Source organism: Haliaeetus leucocephalus, unplaced genomic scaffold, assembly GCF_000737465.1.
Source record: "Haliaeetus leucocephalus isolate CR32 unplaced genomic scaffold, Haliaeetus_leucocephalus-4.0 Scaffold140, whole genome shotgun sequence".
Lineage (NCBI taxonomy): Eukaryota > Metazoa > Chordata > Aves > Accipitriformes > Accipitridae > Haliaeetus > Haliaeetus leucocephalus.
In genome coordinates, this window is record NW_010972576.1 from 15,103,658 (window position 1) to 15,121,823 (window position 18,166).

Sequence of the window (18,166 nt, forward strand, 5' to 3'; positions counted from 1 at the left end):
TACATGGAAGTAAATAGAGACATAAAGACGTTAAAAGTGACTTGCTGAGCTGTGGAATGAATCAATAGCTAAGCTGAAGCCAGGGATCCTTTTCCAGGCTTTCATGTGACCATAGGACTTTTTGCCTTGTCGATTATTAAAGACTTTTAGCAAACCTCAGTGCTGCACCGAAACACATTTCTTCATGTTCTTCCCCTTCCGCTTCCTTTAATTATTTTTTTTTATTCCATATTGTTGTAAATGTATGTTATTGTGATATTGCAGCAGTGTTTAGCCTAACACACATGAATGTTTGTGAGCAGAGGTGGGAGAGACTGGAGGTTGTTTTGCTTAGTGCAGATTCATCTTGAGCTGTGAAGCTCAGTGAAGGCTTTAAACTTTTGGTGCTTTGTATCCAGGGTCTTCATGTAGGCTCAGATGTGTTTCCTTACAAAATATCAACATGAAGAGTCCTCCTCTGTAGACTTCTCTCTCATGGCCTTTGTAAGATACCCTGCATCTCTGGAAGCTGAATCCTACTGAGATGACATGACACAGTTCAGTCACACCATGAGTCAGTGAGAAATGCAAAAACATAACTTGTCTTTTCTAATTCAGCTTTTCTGCTGAACCACAGGCATCAACAAAATCACATTTTTTCAGGTGGGAAAATACAGATGTGTATGGGTAGCAGTGTCCTGGTTTTGGCTGGGATAGAGTTAATTTTCTTCTTAGTAGCTGGTTCAGTGTGTTTTGGATTTAGTGTGAGAATAAAGTTGATATAACACTGATGTTTTAGTTGTTGCTAAGTAGCGCTTATCCTAAGTTAAGATTTTTCTGTTTCCTATGTTCTGCCAGCAAGCAGGTGTACAAGAAGCTGAGAGGGAGCATGTCAGGACAGCTGACCCGAACTAGCCAATGGGATATTCCATACCATAGAACATCATGCTCACTATATAAACTGGGGGGAGTTGGCCAGGAGGCGCGGATCTCTGCTTGGGCATCAGTCAGCAGGTGGTGAGCAACTGCATTGTGCATCACTTGTATTTTCTTAGGTTTTCTTTCTCTCTCTTTTTTTTGTTATATTCCTTTTCATTACTATTATTATTGTTATTATTATATTTTATTTTTTAATTTTTATTAAACCATTTTTTAAGGGTTATTTATTTTTATTAAACGATTCTTATCTCAACCCATGAGTTTTACTTCTTTTTTTCCCAATTCTCCTCCCCATCCCACTGGGGGGGGGAGGGGAGGGGAGTGAGCAATTTGCTGCGTGGTGCTTCGTTGCTGGCTGGGGGTAAACCATGACAAGCAGAAATAGGGAAATTCGGTCACAGTCATTTGGCCTTGTCTTCCCTTGTATAATCCTTCTGCCAGAGCTTGGCTGGCAGCAGCACAGGCCGGGTCCAGGTTGAAAGGGGACACTACTAGAACACCTGCTAAAGTCATCACTGAGAAACCTGGAAAATTAAACTAATGTTTCTGCTGCTATGAACTAATCATCTGCTTTGCTTGCAAGCATTAGTCACTTGTTTTTTCTAAATTATTATATTAAATGGAGAAAAAAAACCAACAAGATGATAGATCAATTATGCTTACATACATATACACAACACATAACTGTACAGTATAATGAATACTCTTTCATTGACATCCCAGTTCCTTACTTTGTCTTCTCTAGTATATTGCTGAATGCAGCTTCTTTAACAGTTTCTGTTTTTTCAGCTCTTAGCTTAGAGTATCTGCAGCACTGGGAGCTTACTATTCAAGAGATGCCTGGACAAATTCTTGTGTCCCATTTTGCAAGAGACACTTAAACAACCTTCTCTACTTAGAAATATTTTTCTGATGGGTATTTTTGTCTTCTTCTTCTAGGCTCTATTTTTTGCATGTTGGTGCTGAAAGCTGTGGGTTTAGATGAAGGTGTCCCAGGCCCAGTCAGACATTTGACCCAGGCTTTTACCACATTAAAAATGAAATTTTGTCACTGCTTTATGATGGTGGGGTTTTTGTTGGTTTTTGGGTTTTTTTTGGAACAGAAATGCTTTGCACATTGCAACAGCACATGTAAAAATAAGTGTTTCAGGCTTGTCACTTGGTCCTCTTCATTCATCTCCCTTTTTTCACCAGATATATCATCAGACCTTGCTTCTTCTGTGGCGGGTGTGTGTGTGTGGGGGGGTGACTTTTCCCCTCTGGACTTTGGTGTGTTGGGGCTGTCTGTTAGTGTGCAGTCACCAAGCTTAACAGCTGTGAAGATTATAAATGTATTATCTGATAAGACTGTGTTGTATGGCTAAGAAACTATACATCTAAAAAGCAACAGACAAAATAATTCTTTTACTCAGTGTATTTCCATTGCAATGTTTAATGGAGCTAAAGCTGAGGCTTTTTTCCCCCAGATGTGAACATGCTGCATGCTGTTTCCTTGGCAGTTCAGTGGTGTTGTGTTGACATGGCAACTTTTGATCCTGATTCTTCCCCCCAGAACAATGCTGGTTAAGGCACAGCTTTCTGACTCTGCACAGGTTCAGTCCCACTTGCTTTTATGTAGGGGAATCGACTGGCAGTGGGTTCAGACTCTCACAGTGTCACTCTTTCATCAGTATTTGCAGCAACCACTGTCCTTTCTTTTTCCCTTATTCTAACCAGTCTGTTTGCTTAAAAGTTTTAAAAGTGCAATATAAAAATGAGTGAAACAGTGGTGAACTATGAGAATGCACTAAAAGTATCTTGATTCAGCTTCCAGTAGGATGATGAGCTAGAGTGAACATATAAATAACTAACTCCAGTGTGTGATGCTCTCTTGGGATGGAGTCCTGCCTTTCCCTCACGCCGCTGTCTCTTCCTCCTGCTGCATGTCCTGTGCAGGCTCAGGCGTCCTCCATGAGCCTGTTCATTAGCCTTGCAGAAAACTGATGGGGAAAAAAGTCTGGTCTTATTTTTTTCTGCAAGGTTAGTGAGTAGAACTGGCTGACAGAGGTATCTATCTGCTGAATATAAGGGCTAGGATGGAGGTGGAACTATATGGCTAAAACCAGGAATTGCACAGCCAGGACAGGAGAGGTAGAAAGAAGAAAAAGGGAAACAGAGAGCTGGGAAGGGGGAAAAAAGCATTGCCTGTTCAGTGGAGGGAATATATTTGATCAGTTCAGCTGACTGGAATGGCGCTCTCTGTGTTTAGCCTTAATTATTTCTGCTTCCACTCTCCCATCCTTTAGTCAGTCTCTTCTAATTAGTAAGCCCTTCACAGTATGGATTGTGCATATCTTGCTGGTGGACTCTGAGATACTGTGGGGATATTAACAGTGATATAGTAATAATAATTCTAGTAGGTCCAGCTCGACTCCTGGTAACTAACTGTTGGATTGGTTCCTCCATTTAAATGACAGTGGGTTTTTTTCAGGGTGTATGTTAGAAGTGATAGCCTTTCTTGTTTAAAGAAAATAGAAGACTTTTAGTTCTAGGTAACTCGCACCTTGCATAATGAGCAGAACCAATAAGTAGAGACCTTCCTGACTTGTGAAGCAAAAACTGGGTGAAAAACACTAGTAAATTGGAGCAATGGCTGTTCTATGTATTTCAAGCATGTGCAGAAGCAAGATAGGTAGCATAGAGGTAGAGGCACAGGCCCCTTGTGTTTATGAAGTTGTAATCTTCACCTCCCCTCAGATTTAGGCTAATTGGATTTTTTCTTCTAGTTCTTTGATATGCTTTTGAAAATTAAATATTAATGACCTGCTACAACAGTCAGTGCCATAGTATAGACCGGTGGGCTGTGTGCCTTGAGCTTAACCCTTCTGATAAATCGCACAAGCATTTGCTTGCAGGGAAGCGCATGCTGCTGCTGCTGCATGCAGTGGAGGAGGTGTGATGCAAGTAGCCCCACTCCATATGGGGAGTGACCTAAACTGTGCCTTCGGACACATACCAAATTAGGTTGACTTAGATCTTTGTGTAGTTTCATGTTGGAAGAGACCTGTGGCACCCTTCCTGGTGCTGGGTTAGCAGGGGCTGAATTGTGGCAGCTGAGGTAACATCTGGCTTGGAGGGTAAGCGCTGCCAACAGCTGAGGACTGTGTAGGGTCTCAGGGAGACGCAGCCTAGCCAGTTCTGCTTTGGTATGGAGACAACCCACAGCCAAAACTGAAGTTACCTCCCTCATCAAATAGGTGTTACTGAAGAATAAAATTAGAACAAACAGCCTCTTTGTGGAGGACATCATAATTGCAAATAAGAGATTTATTTTTATGGCAGAATTATTCAAGGATCATGAAACAGAAGATAAGCCCGCTTGCGGATGTTGGAAGATGTTACACTGGAAACATCAATATTAATATAGCAAATTGTAGAAAACATGAAATTAGATAAGGTGCTCAATTTTCAGTCATACCAGTAGGGTCAGTAGCAGCAAATACAAACAGCAGAACTTAGGGTATTAAAATTGAAGAGGAAATAATACATTTTCTCTTTTTTTTTCTGAAGTACAAACCATTTGTAAAGCCCTCAGTGTCTTCCATAGCATGGAGTTGTGCATGTACTAAAAAAGAGAAGCAGGACTTGTGTGCTCTTGTTGAAATTTAACACTGACAAGGAGACAAGTCAGTCTAAAGTATCTGCAGCAGAGATAGGCAGTGGCTGCAAAGTGGTTGCATGCATGTTTTATGCAGTGGACCTCTCATTTTAGTAATCTGTCAAATGTTAGCATAGCCATTTATGTGTCAAGATTCCATTCAACTTGTATGCGACTCTTCATCAGCACTGACAAAAAGTAACAGCATTGCTACAACAGGATCAGGCAGTAATTCCCACAACTGTCAAAACAACTAAAATCCATTGGAATGCAAGCTGGGCTGTCCCTGGGAACTTAATTTTGAGAGACCCTCAGGTTAATTCAATCAGTGTGTCTGAAATGATATATACTCTACTTGCATATTTTTTGGACTGAGAGGGTTCAATATATAAACTTTTGGAAAAAAAATCATAAAATCTTACTCTATATAAATAGTTATCTATAAAAGTGGCTTTATCTATAGAAAATTAGGATCCAGATTCTTCATTTTCTTTGAACATAAAGTGAGAATGCCCGGCATAAACGTTGCGTCTCTACACACACAGTGGTAGACTCTTGGTAAAGCATCGTTGACATTAACAAAGCTACACCAATTTACATCAGCTGGGAATATGATCCATAGGACCTAAGTTACACTGGAAGATAATAATGATTTCTCTCTCAAGCTTTTTTTTTAAGAATTCAGCCATTAAAACATGGGAAGTAATTAACATCTCAATATTACATATTGAAACTTAAAATATTGTAAAAATAGCATGTTAAGCATATAATTTTAATAATAGGATTGGCATTGCTTGTATGGTCGTTAAGCAATTCAGATTCTGTGTAATGTGGGTAAATCCACAGATTTCACTGAGTTTGTGTACCTATGACAAGCCTGCCATCAGCACTAAGGTATTTCTATATCACTTGTCTATTCTGTCACTTCTAGATTTCAAGCCATGTGGTGCAGGTCTCATGTATCTGAAAAGGTATTTTAAACTCCTATTGAAGCTAATAGGAATTCAGCCAGTTTATGAAAGTAGGACTAGGCTTCAAACAGATCCTAAGACTTGGACTATTGCACTCTTCCTCTCAAAAGCAAGCTGGACACAAATTCAAACTGAATGAGGAAACTTTCCCTCTTCATGTTCTTATTCTTTTACTTGACAGCGAGGGTTTTTTAGAATAAAGCCCATTTTCTTGTCTGCAGGCAGCTCCATTCATATGGCCGATGCTTTCATTTGCACCTTCTGGTTGAGAACTCCCTTCAGTTGTCTGAAACAGAAATGAAGTGTCAGTGAAGGTACGTGCATGTCTTCCAACAGTCAGCCATTGGACTTGGTTCCCATTAGGTAGCTCTGCCTGACCCTCCTCTTTTAGTGGCCCAACTTCTTAGCTTTGAAAGAAATTGAACTGAATGTGTACAAATGTCTGTAAGAGGAGGGTTGCACCCCAAATCTAGTATAATCTAGATGATAGCCAGTAATCCATAGGGTCTCTGCCTTAATTACTAAATCCCTATTGCCTTCCCACCATTCGCAGCATCACTGGAAAACTCACCAAAGGACAGCTCAGCAAGCTTTCCTATAACACAGTGGGTGATGTGTTTTTAAGGGGGTCAGAAATTATATATGAGTTATCCAAAGCTGGGGCTGCAACCTAAGAAGTCCTAATTTGGATGCATGTCAGCCATTCGTACTCAAAGTGCTATGATGGAAACGAAATCCTTGGAACTCTCTGAAAACTTGGACACCTTCCAGGCTGAAGGCTTGCTTAGAAAGCCAAATAGCCATCAGTAGCACACAGTACCTAGAACTAGTAAAATAGTTGACTGCTGAGCTCACAATTTTGTGCAGCCCAAAGTCTGGCTGGTCTTCTCTGCAGACAAGGCGAGGGCCTTGTCTATAATATGTTTCTTGTTGTAGGTCTGTATTACTCAGCCCTTTTTAGATTTGCCCCAGTAACACAATCCTCTTGGGTTTCTAGTAGCGGATTATGTTCTGAGCTCAGTTTCAAGGCACAGAAGCACTCACACCACCAAAAACGAAGGTGTGCTCTACCAAAGTAATTTATACTTGATTTGCCAAACACCTATCTGAATAAGAGTTAAAAAAAAATTCAAAACATACTTTTCTTTTACACTGTGCATTTTTAGATGCATTATTTTCTGTCTTCATTCCAGTTGCCTCTTCCATTTCTAAAAAAAGTAATAAAATAATTAATTAAAAAGAATCACAGGTAAGTAAGCATACAGTCAATTTAACAGCTGGCTGAAGTAAAAAATACCTAATCAGCTATTCCTCTGTGCATTTATCACACAGAAGAATAACTGAAGAACGATGAATATTTCCTAAAACATTTTTTGTGGCAAGGTGATTAATGTATCAGGACTGTGTAGCTTGGGGGTGTTTAGAGAAAAGAACAAGATCAGCAGCTTGACTGTAGCATGGGGGTTCAGATAGACCTTCAGAGCCGAATTCTGCCTTTGTCCAGGTTCATGCTAGTCTAACTCCAGTTGTTATAATCTCAGGAGATGGGAGCGTTCGATGTAGAATGGGCTTCGAGGGTCCTTACACTAATAGTATACCTGACATATTATTTTTCCCTGGATTGGTCCCCAGGTAGAAGATAAATAGAGCTTGAAAACCTTCAGGCTAAATTTGAGTGAGACAATCATGTTCCAGTATGCCAGTTAAACAAAAAAAAGGTAGAGCACATTACGGAAAGTTTCAACAGTGTTTCAGCAGTGTCTTTCAGGCCTGTGCTGAATTAATGTATTCGCTCCTTAACATATAGCATATGCGACCAGAAATAAGTAGTAACACTGAGTCTGTGAGAGAAAGGATCAAGAGCAGGATTTTGCCTAGAAGTCTGGATGAAGTACATATGGGGCCTTTTATTTATTTATAATAATTGGCATTAAGAACAGCAGTTTGGACAAGTGGTAAGAAATGTAATTGATTACTTTCCCTTGCACGTAATGGTCTAGATTATGGTGGCTGGTGTTTCTAATGGGTCATCTGGAAATGAACAAAGAAGAGTATTCCTCTGAGCACTAAAACATACATACCTGTGAGAAGTGCATCAATTGTCTCCACTACGTGTTTTGCATCTTCCATTGTGAAACACATTGGTGGTTTAAATTTTAGTATATTTCTGTGGGGTCCATCTGCACTAAGAAGGATTTGATGCTCTTTCAGCCTGTGGAAAGAAGAAACATCTGTGTTAGACACAGGTATAAAACTATATTGTGTCCTGTCAGACAGATCCTTGAGGCTGAGTTAGATTTTGAAACTTTTCTTTTTCTAGTACTGTGTTATCAAAAGCTACACAAATTTAAACTGAAATTAATGACTAACTGCTGGGGAATATTAGGAGGGTTTGATCACTGCATATAATCTTTAGAAACCATTTACTTGTAAATAAGGTGAAGGGCTTCAGCTGTGGCTGGTGTTCGCTTTTGTTGATCTTTCACCAGATCCACTCCAACAAACAATCCAACACCCCTGGAGTAGAGACAAAAAATACAGACAAGTGAAATCCAGTGTCAGTAACCCAAGCCTTCTGCTGCAAATGCAAAACCTGTTTCTAAAAACTGCAATCCCTTCCCTGGGGTGCAAGCGGGGAAGGAGCAGGAAAGAGGACTTTCTCTTTGGTCATCTTTTGGCACTGGCTACTTCAGACAATCAAGTGGGATAACAGATATTTCTGGATAAATAAATTTAGCTGGCTTATTAAGGCTACATGGCCAGTTAAGAATGATAGAATAATTTTCTTTCTCTCTTATCCTGCAAACCTCAAGCCAGGGAGCTGTGGAAGACGAATAACCAAAAACAAGAACTAAAAAAGCGCCACAACACAACCCCCTGCCCCAAAATCCTGAAGGCAATTATCTTGGTAGTAACATGAGATGAGGAAAACCCACACTAACATCTCCAAATGAAATGGCCCAGAGATTTGAATAAGGTCTCCATCGTCCCAATAGTGTGCTGACAACTGGGCTATTGCACATGGATGGCTCTTCTCTCCCAGAGCTTTTCTAGTGGCTATGCTTACACCTAAGCAAGCAGATGGATGGATGACTTTTTTGAAAAATGCACTGCCTTACAGTATCAGTTTTGGGTAGTCCATTTTAAAAAAGAGGTGTAGCATAATCATGACATAATGTTTCTGTGTTCCCCTCACCCTAAACTTGTTTATTTTTCTAGCACATTTATTCTTCTCTGACATTGCTGTAAGGCACCTACCTGATATCTCCCACTAAGGGGTGTTTCTCCTTTTGCTCAGCCAGCAATTCCAGGAGGTAATTTCCTACGCGTGTAGCATTTCCTTGGAGATCTTCTTTTTCTATTACCTCCAGCACAGCCAAACCAATAGCACAAGACACTGGATTGCCTCCAAACTGACAGTAAAGACAAATAGGAAAACAAAACCCATCAGAAACGTTCATCTGTGTCTATCCATGTAGTTTTCACTTGCCTCTCCTGCTTGGCATGTTGTGAGGAAAGCTTGAAGTGGTGGCAATTTTGTGCCGCACGGGCTGTGGAGCACCATGCCCACCACTTTGGGCAGTGTAAGAGGCCCAGGAGAGGGGCTCCCTCTTCCTCTGCTTCGGGTTTCAGTAATTTGAAGATTTCACAGCTGAAGCATTCAAGCTGCTCTCATGGTTAGCTGATTGCATATGCAGGCAAAATATTCCTGTGAAGGGCAGTGGGTGACTTCTTCAACCAGAGGGTATAAACTCCAGGGGGATTCATGGTAGCTGGGAAGAAGGCTCAGTCACAGAAGCAGAAAGAACACTTGGTAAAGAAGAAAGCTGTTCCTCTGTGGCATGCACGCAGCTCAAATGTTTCCTGGTAAAGGGTCGCTGTTTTGTTAGGTAACAACTGCAGAGCAAGGTCTGCCAGGGCATGAGCCTCACCAGCACAGAGCCTATCCCAGAAAATGAAATTTTACACGGTCAACATTTCAGAGTGGGGAAGAGAGAGAGAGAGAAAAGTAAGGAAGAATTTATTTGTATGAAGGTGAGCTGAGATGCATGACTTGCCAGAGGGCTAGTGCTGGTCCACATTAAGATATGCTACTCAGTACAGAGCATATTTCAAAGCCTCTACACTTGCTTTTAGATCTTAGACTGTGGTTGACTCGAACTCTTAGTAATGTGATGCAGTAATGGATGTAGATGTTAGCTGAGTCACCTGAACAACTTCTAACTGCTAAATGCAGACCAAAAGAAAAAAAGGCATACCTTCACCTACGAACTTACTGTATTGAAATACTCCATTCCAGAGGCACCAAAACTTTCAGCGATTTCCCTTGTTGTGACCACACAAGACATAGGGTGGCCATTGCCAATGGGCTTTCCCATGGTGACAATGTCAGGCACAAAGTCTTCGCCTTGCAGTTGGAACGCCCAAAAATGCTTCCCAACTCTGCCAAAGCCAACCTGGACCTCATCAGCTATGAACAGTCCACCTGCTGCACGCACATACCTGAAAACAAATAGAATAGTTTGAATGATTAGTGCTGCGGTACATGTCTTGGGTAGGCAATCTAGGACAAAGGAGTTTGTATTACACAAATTCTCCAGTGTGAGACCAGGTTAGGAAAAAAAGAAAGAACGTGGCTGCTGAAACACAGCTATAGCTATTTCAATTGATAAAATTTTTAGTTTGCTAAATGTTAAGAAAAAAAATCTGGTATTTTGATGCAAATTAGGGGTACTGTAATGGTACTGCAGGGTTGTATCTATGATGGTTCAACTTCATCTTCTATCAAACTTATGGCCTGAGGATTAAAGACAGAAAAGGAAAGGCAATTATCCAGCTCAAAACAGCTAGTCAGGTGATGTTCCATAAAAAGCAGAAGTGGAATCACACTCTTCAAAAAGTAGAAAGGAACCACATACAGCCAAGAACAAGAGAGGGTGACAGTTGAATTGATTGGATAAGCCCATAGTGAAAAACCTGTTTCTTTGGTTAATTTTCCAGTTGTGCCCTTTTGAAGTGATGTACGTACTCTGCCACTTTCTGGAAATAGCCCACAGGTGGAATTACTTGGCCTCCACAGCTCTGCATGGATTCGGCTATGAAGGCAGCAATCTACAAAAAACAAACTCAGGTGAGAGCTGTGTTCCTCTACTCCACCTTTGCACAAACATCTAACAGTCTAGAAATAAACGTTTAAATGTATGCCTTAATTTAATCACGCAATGGGTTGGACAACTGAGGGCTCTTTAGAACAGCTATGGTTAAAGAATTTATTCATTTTGTAATCTGGGGTGCCCAAATTTGCAGTAGCCAGGGCCACCTTTGTAACCTGATGGGAATACAAGGACCTTCGTTAAGCCCTAGTCCTACAGCTGTTGAGGTGGAAAACACCTACTGGTGTCAGTGGACGTTGAATCAGGCTCCTGGGAGCTCTGTAAATTTATTTACAAATTTCAATTTACAGGAGACACACAACAGTGTTTGCCATTTTCCCCAAGAGGTTAATGAAATTGGCTTAATGCCAAGGCTTTCCAGTAACATCTATATGTTGTGATCAGCTTTTTTGTTCAATCCTGAACACCAGGTAGAGGTGGGTAAAAGCTGAACTGTAAGATGACCTGAGGCTACACTTTGGGCACCCCTGCCTAATGCAAACAACTACACAAGTAAAATGTCAGCACGAGGCACTTGACAATAGAGGAGAAAAATTCTACAGGTGAAATAATTCCAGTTGCTAGGAATGAAAAAGAAAGTTATTTCAAGTCAGGAAGGGTAAGAGCAGCAGATCAGATACACTGGAACATCAAAATTCGTTTCTTGTCAACAGCAGAGGTCTATGCAGCAGAGATACGATATTACCCCAAAGTCTCAGCATAAGTCTGCTATTTAAGGGATTGCATCCCCACACCACTTGTGAACCCCTCCCTGAGCATCAAGAGGTCTCTCTGGGCTGGTGCAGTCTTCCTGGAAACAAGGCCGAGCAGTAACGTGTAAAGAACCGTATACTATATTTGAAGAGGCATGCTACAGCCAAAGAGTATGAAGCTTCCCATAGCATGTGAGGCTTAGCGTTTAGCACAACTTGTCCTGCCACAGGTCTATGTCACCAAAACCTAAGAAATATGCAAAAGAAAGGAAACAAGGGAAGAAAAAAACAAAACTATCCGTTAGTAGAGAGTAAAAAAAAGTTGATGAAGAAACTAAAAGAAGAGTGATGTAAGTCCATTGGACTAGAAGGGAACTTGTTGTTCCAATCTCCACTGAAGCCTTCTGTGACTTCAGTGGGATTTGGATCAAGCCCTACATGTCTCAAAACACTCATGCCATCATACAAAACATTAACACACATTTTAGGTAAACCTGTTCAGAAATTGTTGGGTTTTATCAAGGTCATACTGTATATGATCGAAAGGTTCACCTTTTTTAGATGACTCCAAAGTTATCTTAATCTACTAGACTCAGAAATGTAGTATCAAATTTTATCTAGCATATTTTCTCCATGGCCTGGAGACTTTTATATATCCTTGCTAGAATTTGTGATGTAGTTTCTCAGCTGACCTCAAAGCTTGCCCTAAGATATTTACAATCTACTGATTCAATGCATAAAAAAGGAAATTAAACTGCTTTGGTTGTAGCTGCTTATTTAGAACTGTATTATTGATCCTTTCATTGATGTCTAGAGAAACTGTGCTAAGAGCATCAGGTGGAAAAATGGCCCATTTTGACCATAGAACCCACCACAGAAAAATGAAGGGCGGGGGAAGCAAGGGAACATGAGTAAAGAAACATGTCCTTAGTTGCCTGTTTCATGCCCCCATGTCACACTTAATAGATGAAGCCTCAGCATTTCTAGAGCACAAGACACACACCTTACGTCCATTCTTCTGTGCTTCTTCAATAATCTTTTTCACCTCTTCAGCATAAGCACTTGCTGGATCTGGGTGGTCTTCCCTATATTTTCCTCTGTAGATATCTGGAGAAGGAGCCTGAAAAGACCAATTTTATTTTTATTTTTTTTTATGCCCATCCTTCTATGAAACATTTACTTCCTTTTCTATTGCTCTGAGCTTTTGTCTTTCCACACAGATAGATAACAGGAGTTAGTACAGCCTGAATTTCTGCATGGTATTGCAAAAATCCTTACAGGAGCTTAAACTCAATCCCGCCATGTGAAGTGTTCAACATTACTGGACCCAACTGTTGAAAAAGCCATCATCTACCTCATCCACCTTTCAAGACTGTCTGTCCTCTCCCCCAAGACACAATACTGAATGCTGGTGTCCATCATTTTATTTCAGATTCTTGCAGAAAGATCCATTTCTGCAACTGGAGAATGGGGTTTTCCAGTCTGTCACGTCCCTTCCAGCGTCCTAGTCATGGTATGAATCTGTATGACCTTCAAGCCTCTACAAACAGTGTTGGCAGATGTTCAGTAAATAAGAGAAAGGAAGTGGTATAAAAAGGTGGATACTACTTTGGCAGTGTGGTTAATGCAAGGAGGTCTAGATAGGAAAGACCTGCTTGGTGTACATCTCTGGGCTGAGAATGATTTTTGTCTTTGTAAGATACACAAGTGCAGGCTGAAAATCAAACAGTATCAGCTGGACACCCATGAGCTCTATACCCAGATCTGTGTGAACTTGTGGGGTCTGCCTTTCCAGTCTTTTGAAGTAGACTCAAAAGTCCTGCATATCTTTAGTCAAACCAACACAACAGATACTGGCTAATTTCTTCAAACTGTGTAACTATACAGTGCAGTGACTCAGGAAGCTTGTAGCACTGAAGGAAATCAGCCTCACAGCTAAAATACCCTCTGTAAAATCCAAAAGCAAACAATTTTGCTGTATGTAATCCACTGACAAACAGCCAAGTATAGGTACTCTAGCATCAGCAAAACAGAGTGAAAGCATATTTACACCAGAAGTGGGTAATTCAATATGCTGCATAACAGGCATAAAAATGACAAAAAGCAAAAAACTACACTTACCACATGCACAAACTCCTTCTTGCTGTCCTTTCCCAGCTGATTAAATTTATAGGGACTGATGTCAATCAGAGATGTAACATGGCCATGGTAAGCACTGCATGAGTGTTAAATATCGAAGTCACTTTTCGCCAAATATATAGAAGAGCTAAATTTACAACTGTGCCCATAAATAATCCAGAATAAGCAACTGTATCTGCAACACAGTAGCACTGTTTGTGAAGGGATCTTGATTTAATTTAGTCCTTCTCTCAAAGGCAATATGAAGTTGCTGCTGACTTTAATTCACTAGCAAGACTGGAACCAGGAGGGTTTGTTTTTTTTTTTTTCTTGCATAACATCAAGTACCAGCATGAGGACAGACCAAGATGACCCATGGACTGCACTGCCCCTAAGGTGGCTGCCCTAGCAGCCTTACCTAGCAGTTGAAGTGGGGGTCCAGTTCCCTCATTTCCAGCCTGTGGACCCCACTCTGGCCAACCCAAGCTTTGCAAGCTAGACCCCAACACCATTGCAAAGACTCTCAAGAGCATGCATTGCATTGGAAAGTGGGGATCTTATGGAGCAGCAGCACACCACTACCTGCCCCAAAGGCCCTACAGTCTAGACTGTTTGGCAGAAGCCGCTTTCAGGATAAGGATGAATATTGTTTGAATATAAAAGCTTTATACTGCAGAGTATGCTAAAGCTGGTTACTACTGAGGCCAACTTGATTTAGAAATGAGGAAACAGAGCCTTTTGAACCTAAAGCATGTAGCAGCTTCTTTCAGGGAATAAACACTTTCATTCACCCATAAACTTGAAGCGAGGGGAACCTCAAACCAAATCAAAGACATGTCACGATCTCATAGTAGCACACACATAGGGTAGAGAGGATGTTTTTTTGAACTCCTTTGTCTTCTTTACACCTTCCTACTAGCCAGTCAACAAAATCTGCCAATGGACACAAAGAAAGGACAGAAAGCTCATCCTGACTGGGATGGTCGCTATGGCAAAAGCCTACAGAGCCTTGGGACCTGGGCAAAGAAATACCCTGTGGTGTTCAGGAAGACAAGACATGGCAGTGAAACAGTGACAGAGCCAGCTCCATCCTCAGCCTCTCCTGATGGAAGCTACTCTCAGCAGCTCTAAATCTTGGCCACGTGAGTCAAGGAAGGCTAACAGGGATCTGAGCACAGCTGAGTCAAACAAGCTTTGTGCCGTTCAGACAGAGACACGTGCTCTTGCAGTTGCTCTGGCTGGACTTTCTAATCACAGTCTGAGAAGAAGATCCAGCCCTACAGCAGTGTAACCAACCCTACAGCTGCATCTAGGATATGGAAACCCAGAGACGTGGTCGGCCACCTTCCCCATGGCTGACGGCCCTCTCAATGCCTCCTGATTTTGGAGCTGCTTGGTTTTGTGTGTGCACTTGTGTTCACTGAAGGAGATCTGAGCATCGGTGCAGCACCATTGCAGAGCTCCAGGATCTTTCTTCTTGACCACTGAATATTTATTTGTACAAAAAGAAACATGTCCAGCAAGGCGTGACAAACAGAAGGCCCTTTTCCAGAGCAGCCCAGTGACCAGACCACTCATTGACATTGAAATCCAACATTCAAGTCTCTGGCCTGAATTGCTTTGGGAGGCTCTGTGGGAAATGCCCTATAACAGGTGATTGACCTTCTAGGGTGACTGACAAGCTTATTTTTCAGAGATCTTCAAAACTTGCATTTATCCAAATGTGGAAAAGGGATTTCCTGACCTGTTCTAGTATGAAAGCAACAAAGCTTTTCTTTCAGCAGGCAGTGAACTACAAACAGCAGGGGGTTGCTGCAAAGCTGCTTCTGAAGTAAAGACAGGAGTTGCTGGCTGCATTCACATAAGCTATTCTATGTACTTACTTTTCAAGGGTGATCACGTCTTGGTGCCCATGGTACTGCCGAGCCAGTCGTAAAGCAAGATCATTTGCTTCAGACCTGCATAGTAACAGATACAGCCACAAAATAGTGAGGAAGCACTTCCAATTAAAATGGTATTCTGACACAGAAGAAGAGGCATGGGACTAATGGATATAATAAGTCAACACAGCAGGCTCTGTTACTATACAGATTACAATGCTAAGGTTGAGACCGTAAATACCATGTAAGAGGGCAAAGAAAAAACAGCTCTTTGTGTAAACAGCAAACAAAGAGATGCTTTCTTTCCCTCCTCCAGTTTGCTTGTAGACATTTACCTCCTCTTGGTACAAATGAGATTGCTTTGCAGCTGGAGAGCACAATGCAGCCACCAACCCTCAAAAGGCAACAGTGTGCCAGCCCCATCTCCCACTCTCCACAACAGCTCCATCCTCCCCAGCGCTTGCACCACCAGGCAGCTGAGAATGCAGATCTGCTCCCCAGATGAAGACTCAAACTTCTAGCCTGACCCATAGCAGCCCGTCGGCTCACAAGTCCCTGCAGGTTGTCTGTTCTGGCAACATAAGTGATCACAGACTAAACGAACCGCCTGAAGAAGACTACTCGTTTCCAAGGTCATATGCCAATTTACAGATAGCATTCACTAATCTGTACATAGTGTTCACCAATTTGCAGTCTAATTTCCTTTTCTTGTTTCCCCTCCCCCCCCCTTTTTTTGCATAGCATTCAGTAGACCAGTTTCATGTTTTGGCTCTCTTGCATTGGGCCATCACACTAAATATGACACCTGCAAATAGGAAGGATCCTTCGATCAGTACTGGAAATATTATTGTGGCTTATTAATAAGTCCTATTTAGTAAGATTTAGACCCAGCTGCTCTGAGTGTCCATTTCAAACAGAAGCAAAATAGTCATAATGGAAAAAAAAATAAATACTCAGACATACCCAGAGTTAACAAAATAGCAAACAGAGAGTTTCTCGGGCAGGGTGGCTGTAAGACGCTGTGCGTACTGAACAAGGTTGTCATGCAGGAACCGAGAATTTGTATTGAGCAGTTCCATCTGTTTTGTTGCAGCCTTTATCACGTGTGGATGACTGTGGCCGACTGAAGAAGAAAATAATGAGTTATTACTAGCAAGCAGTCAGTTACTGAACCACACAAAGAAATTCAGAGAAGCACTGTGAACATCATCACTTGGAAGAAGTGTGTTCTGATCCCTATTAGAAATGAAGCAATAGAAGCAGTCCTACAAGTTAAACTGCTTACCATGAGCAACGTTGTTGATACAGTCTAAGTATTTTTCTCCTTTGTCATCAAACATATATTGGCCCTGAGCACACACTATCTTCAGAGGGTCCTTGGCAAAGAAAACTTTGCAGGAAGGCCTAAAAAAAAAAAAAATTATAACACCATTTTAGTTTTCTCAGTTGTTCCCCCTCCTTTGAGTGTTGAGGGGGTTGATCTTTTGCAGCTCTGGAGACAACTGTCACCCTCTGCAAAGAGCTCGTGAGTGGTTCAGATGGTGGTCAAGCAGTGCTCTTCCCCAAATTAAAAACAGGCCCTGCACGCCTCCCCAGGCACAGTGGGAACAGAAGGAGGTCTTTAATAAGGGCGCTTTCAAAGCATGTCCCTGTCTGCAAGCAGTTTCACAGGAGCACAGTGATTGCAAGCCGTTCCAGGTCCTTACATGTCCTGTTGTGTTTCTAGGCTATAGCTCTGCTTGTTTACATGCCTTACAAACATGTATGGCCAATTAACTCGCTGGGAATAAAACTAAGTTGTTATGCATTATTTTATACTATAGCCAAAAATTCATTATGGAATGGATGACTGTACCGTATAGAGGTCAAATTCAAGAACAAAACACTAATGCCTTGCAGGCTTTATTTTCAGAGGTGCTGAGCAGGTCCTAAAAATCTCACTATCTCATCCTGACTGGTTTGGATAAAATCTTTAAAAGCAGCTTTTCATAAGCACCTAAATCATGCTGGCTTCCCGCAAAACTCAAGCTCTTTGTAAAATTTTCCAAAGTACTCTTTAAACGCTCTTTTTTTTTTTTTTTCTCCTTCCTCTTGGAGAACATGCCATCTATGTAATTATGTTGAATGGTATCACTGAGTAGAAGGGAAGTCTTCTGGCCTTGGATAAATAGTTGTTTCCAGGTAACTCAAAGTTATTGTCAGATATATTGTCAGACTATGAACTTGTATAAGTGTGACTCCTAGGAAGTGAAGTGATTTACCTTCTTTCTCACAGTTTCCAGCCCCATTGCATAGATCTTTTCTGACATCTTCGGCTACTCCTTTGGTACACTTTAAAAGCTGTGTACATCATCTCTGGCCATTTCTTGACTACAGTTTTTTTCTTCTGTAACGTGTCAGTCCATTCTGTGAAAGTTTCTTTTTCTTCACCCAGCACAGCCCAATCCTATAATCCTTGCACAGGCAAGAGTCCCTTAACATTGAGCTGGCCCCTAAATAGAGGTTGCTGCGCATGCTTGATGAGGCCATGACTTTTATGAATCTTTAGTGAGCTTTCTATATAGGCCCCGCATTTAGGATGCAATCAGCAAATAGCGCTGGTTTCAACAATCTGGACTTATTTTTCACTCGGTGACAGCTACTGAGGAAAGAATTAAAGCTGCACGTTCTGGAGGAACTACTATTGCGATGCAGTGGGATAAGACATGTGCCCAGCCAGGAGTGTTGCTCAGGCCGGAGCTGCGGGCAGCTTTCCTGCACCCACCCCCCCCACACA

The 18,166-nt window shown here is 41.5% G+C and overlaps 1 protein-coding gene across 1 annotated transcript in view; it reads right to left on the bottom strand.

Annotated features, from left to right (window-relative positions):
* Positions 1-5,404: 5,404 nt before the first annotated feature.
* The window catches only part of ETNPPL (ethanolamine-phosphate phospho-lyase), a 13,348-nt gene continuing 586 nt past the window's right edge, over positions 5,405-18,166 (bottom strand). Inside the window, exons 2-13 of the mRNA XM_010586243.1 lie at positions 16,676-16,794; positions 16,354-16,513; positions 15,394-15,468; positions 13,514-13,607; positions 12,396-12,512; positions 10,556-10,638; positions 9,804-10,029; positions 8,785-8,939; positions 7,954-8,043; positions 7,608-7,738; positions 6,667-6,734; positions 5,405-5,812 (exon numbers count right to left, since the gene is read on the bottom strand). Coding sequence (XP_010584545.1) covers positions 5,681-5,812; positions 6,667-6,734; positions 7,608-7,738; positions 7,954-8,043; positions 8,785-8,939; positions 9,804-10,029; positions 10,556-10,638; positions 12,396-12,512; positions 13,514-13,607; positions 15,394-15,468; positions 16,354-16,513; positions 16,676-16,794 — 1,450 coding nt within the window. The 3' untranslated portion in view covers positions 5,405-5,680. The remainder of the gene's footprint in view (positions 5,813-6,666; positions 6,735-7,607; positions 7,739-7,953; positions 8,044-8,784; positions 8,940-9,803; positions 10,030-10,555; positions 10,639-12,395; positions 12,513-13,513; positions 13,608-15,393; positions 15,469-16,353; positions 16,514-16,675; positions 16,795-18,166) is intronic.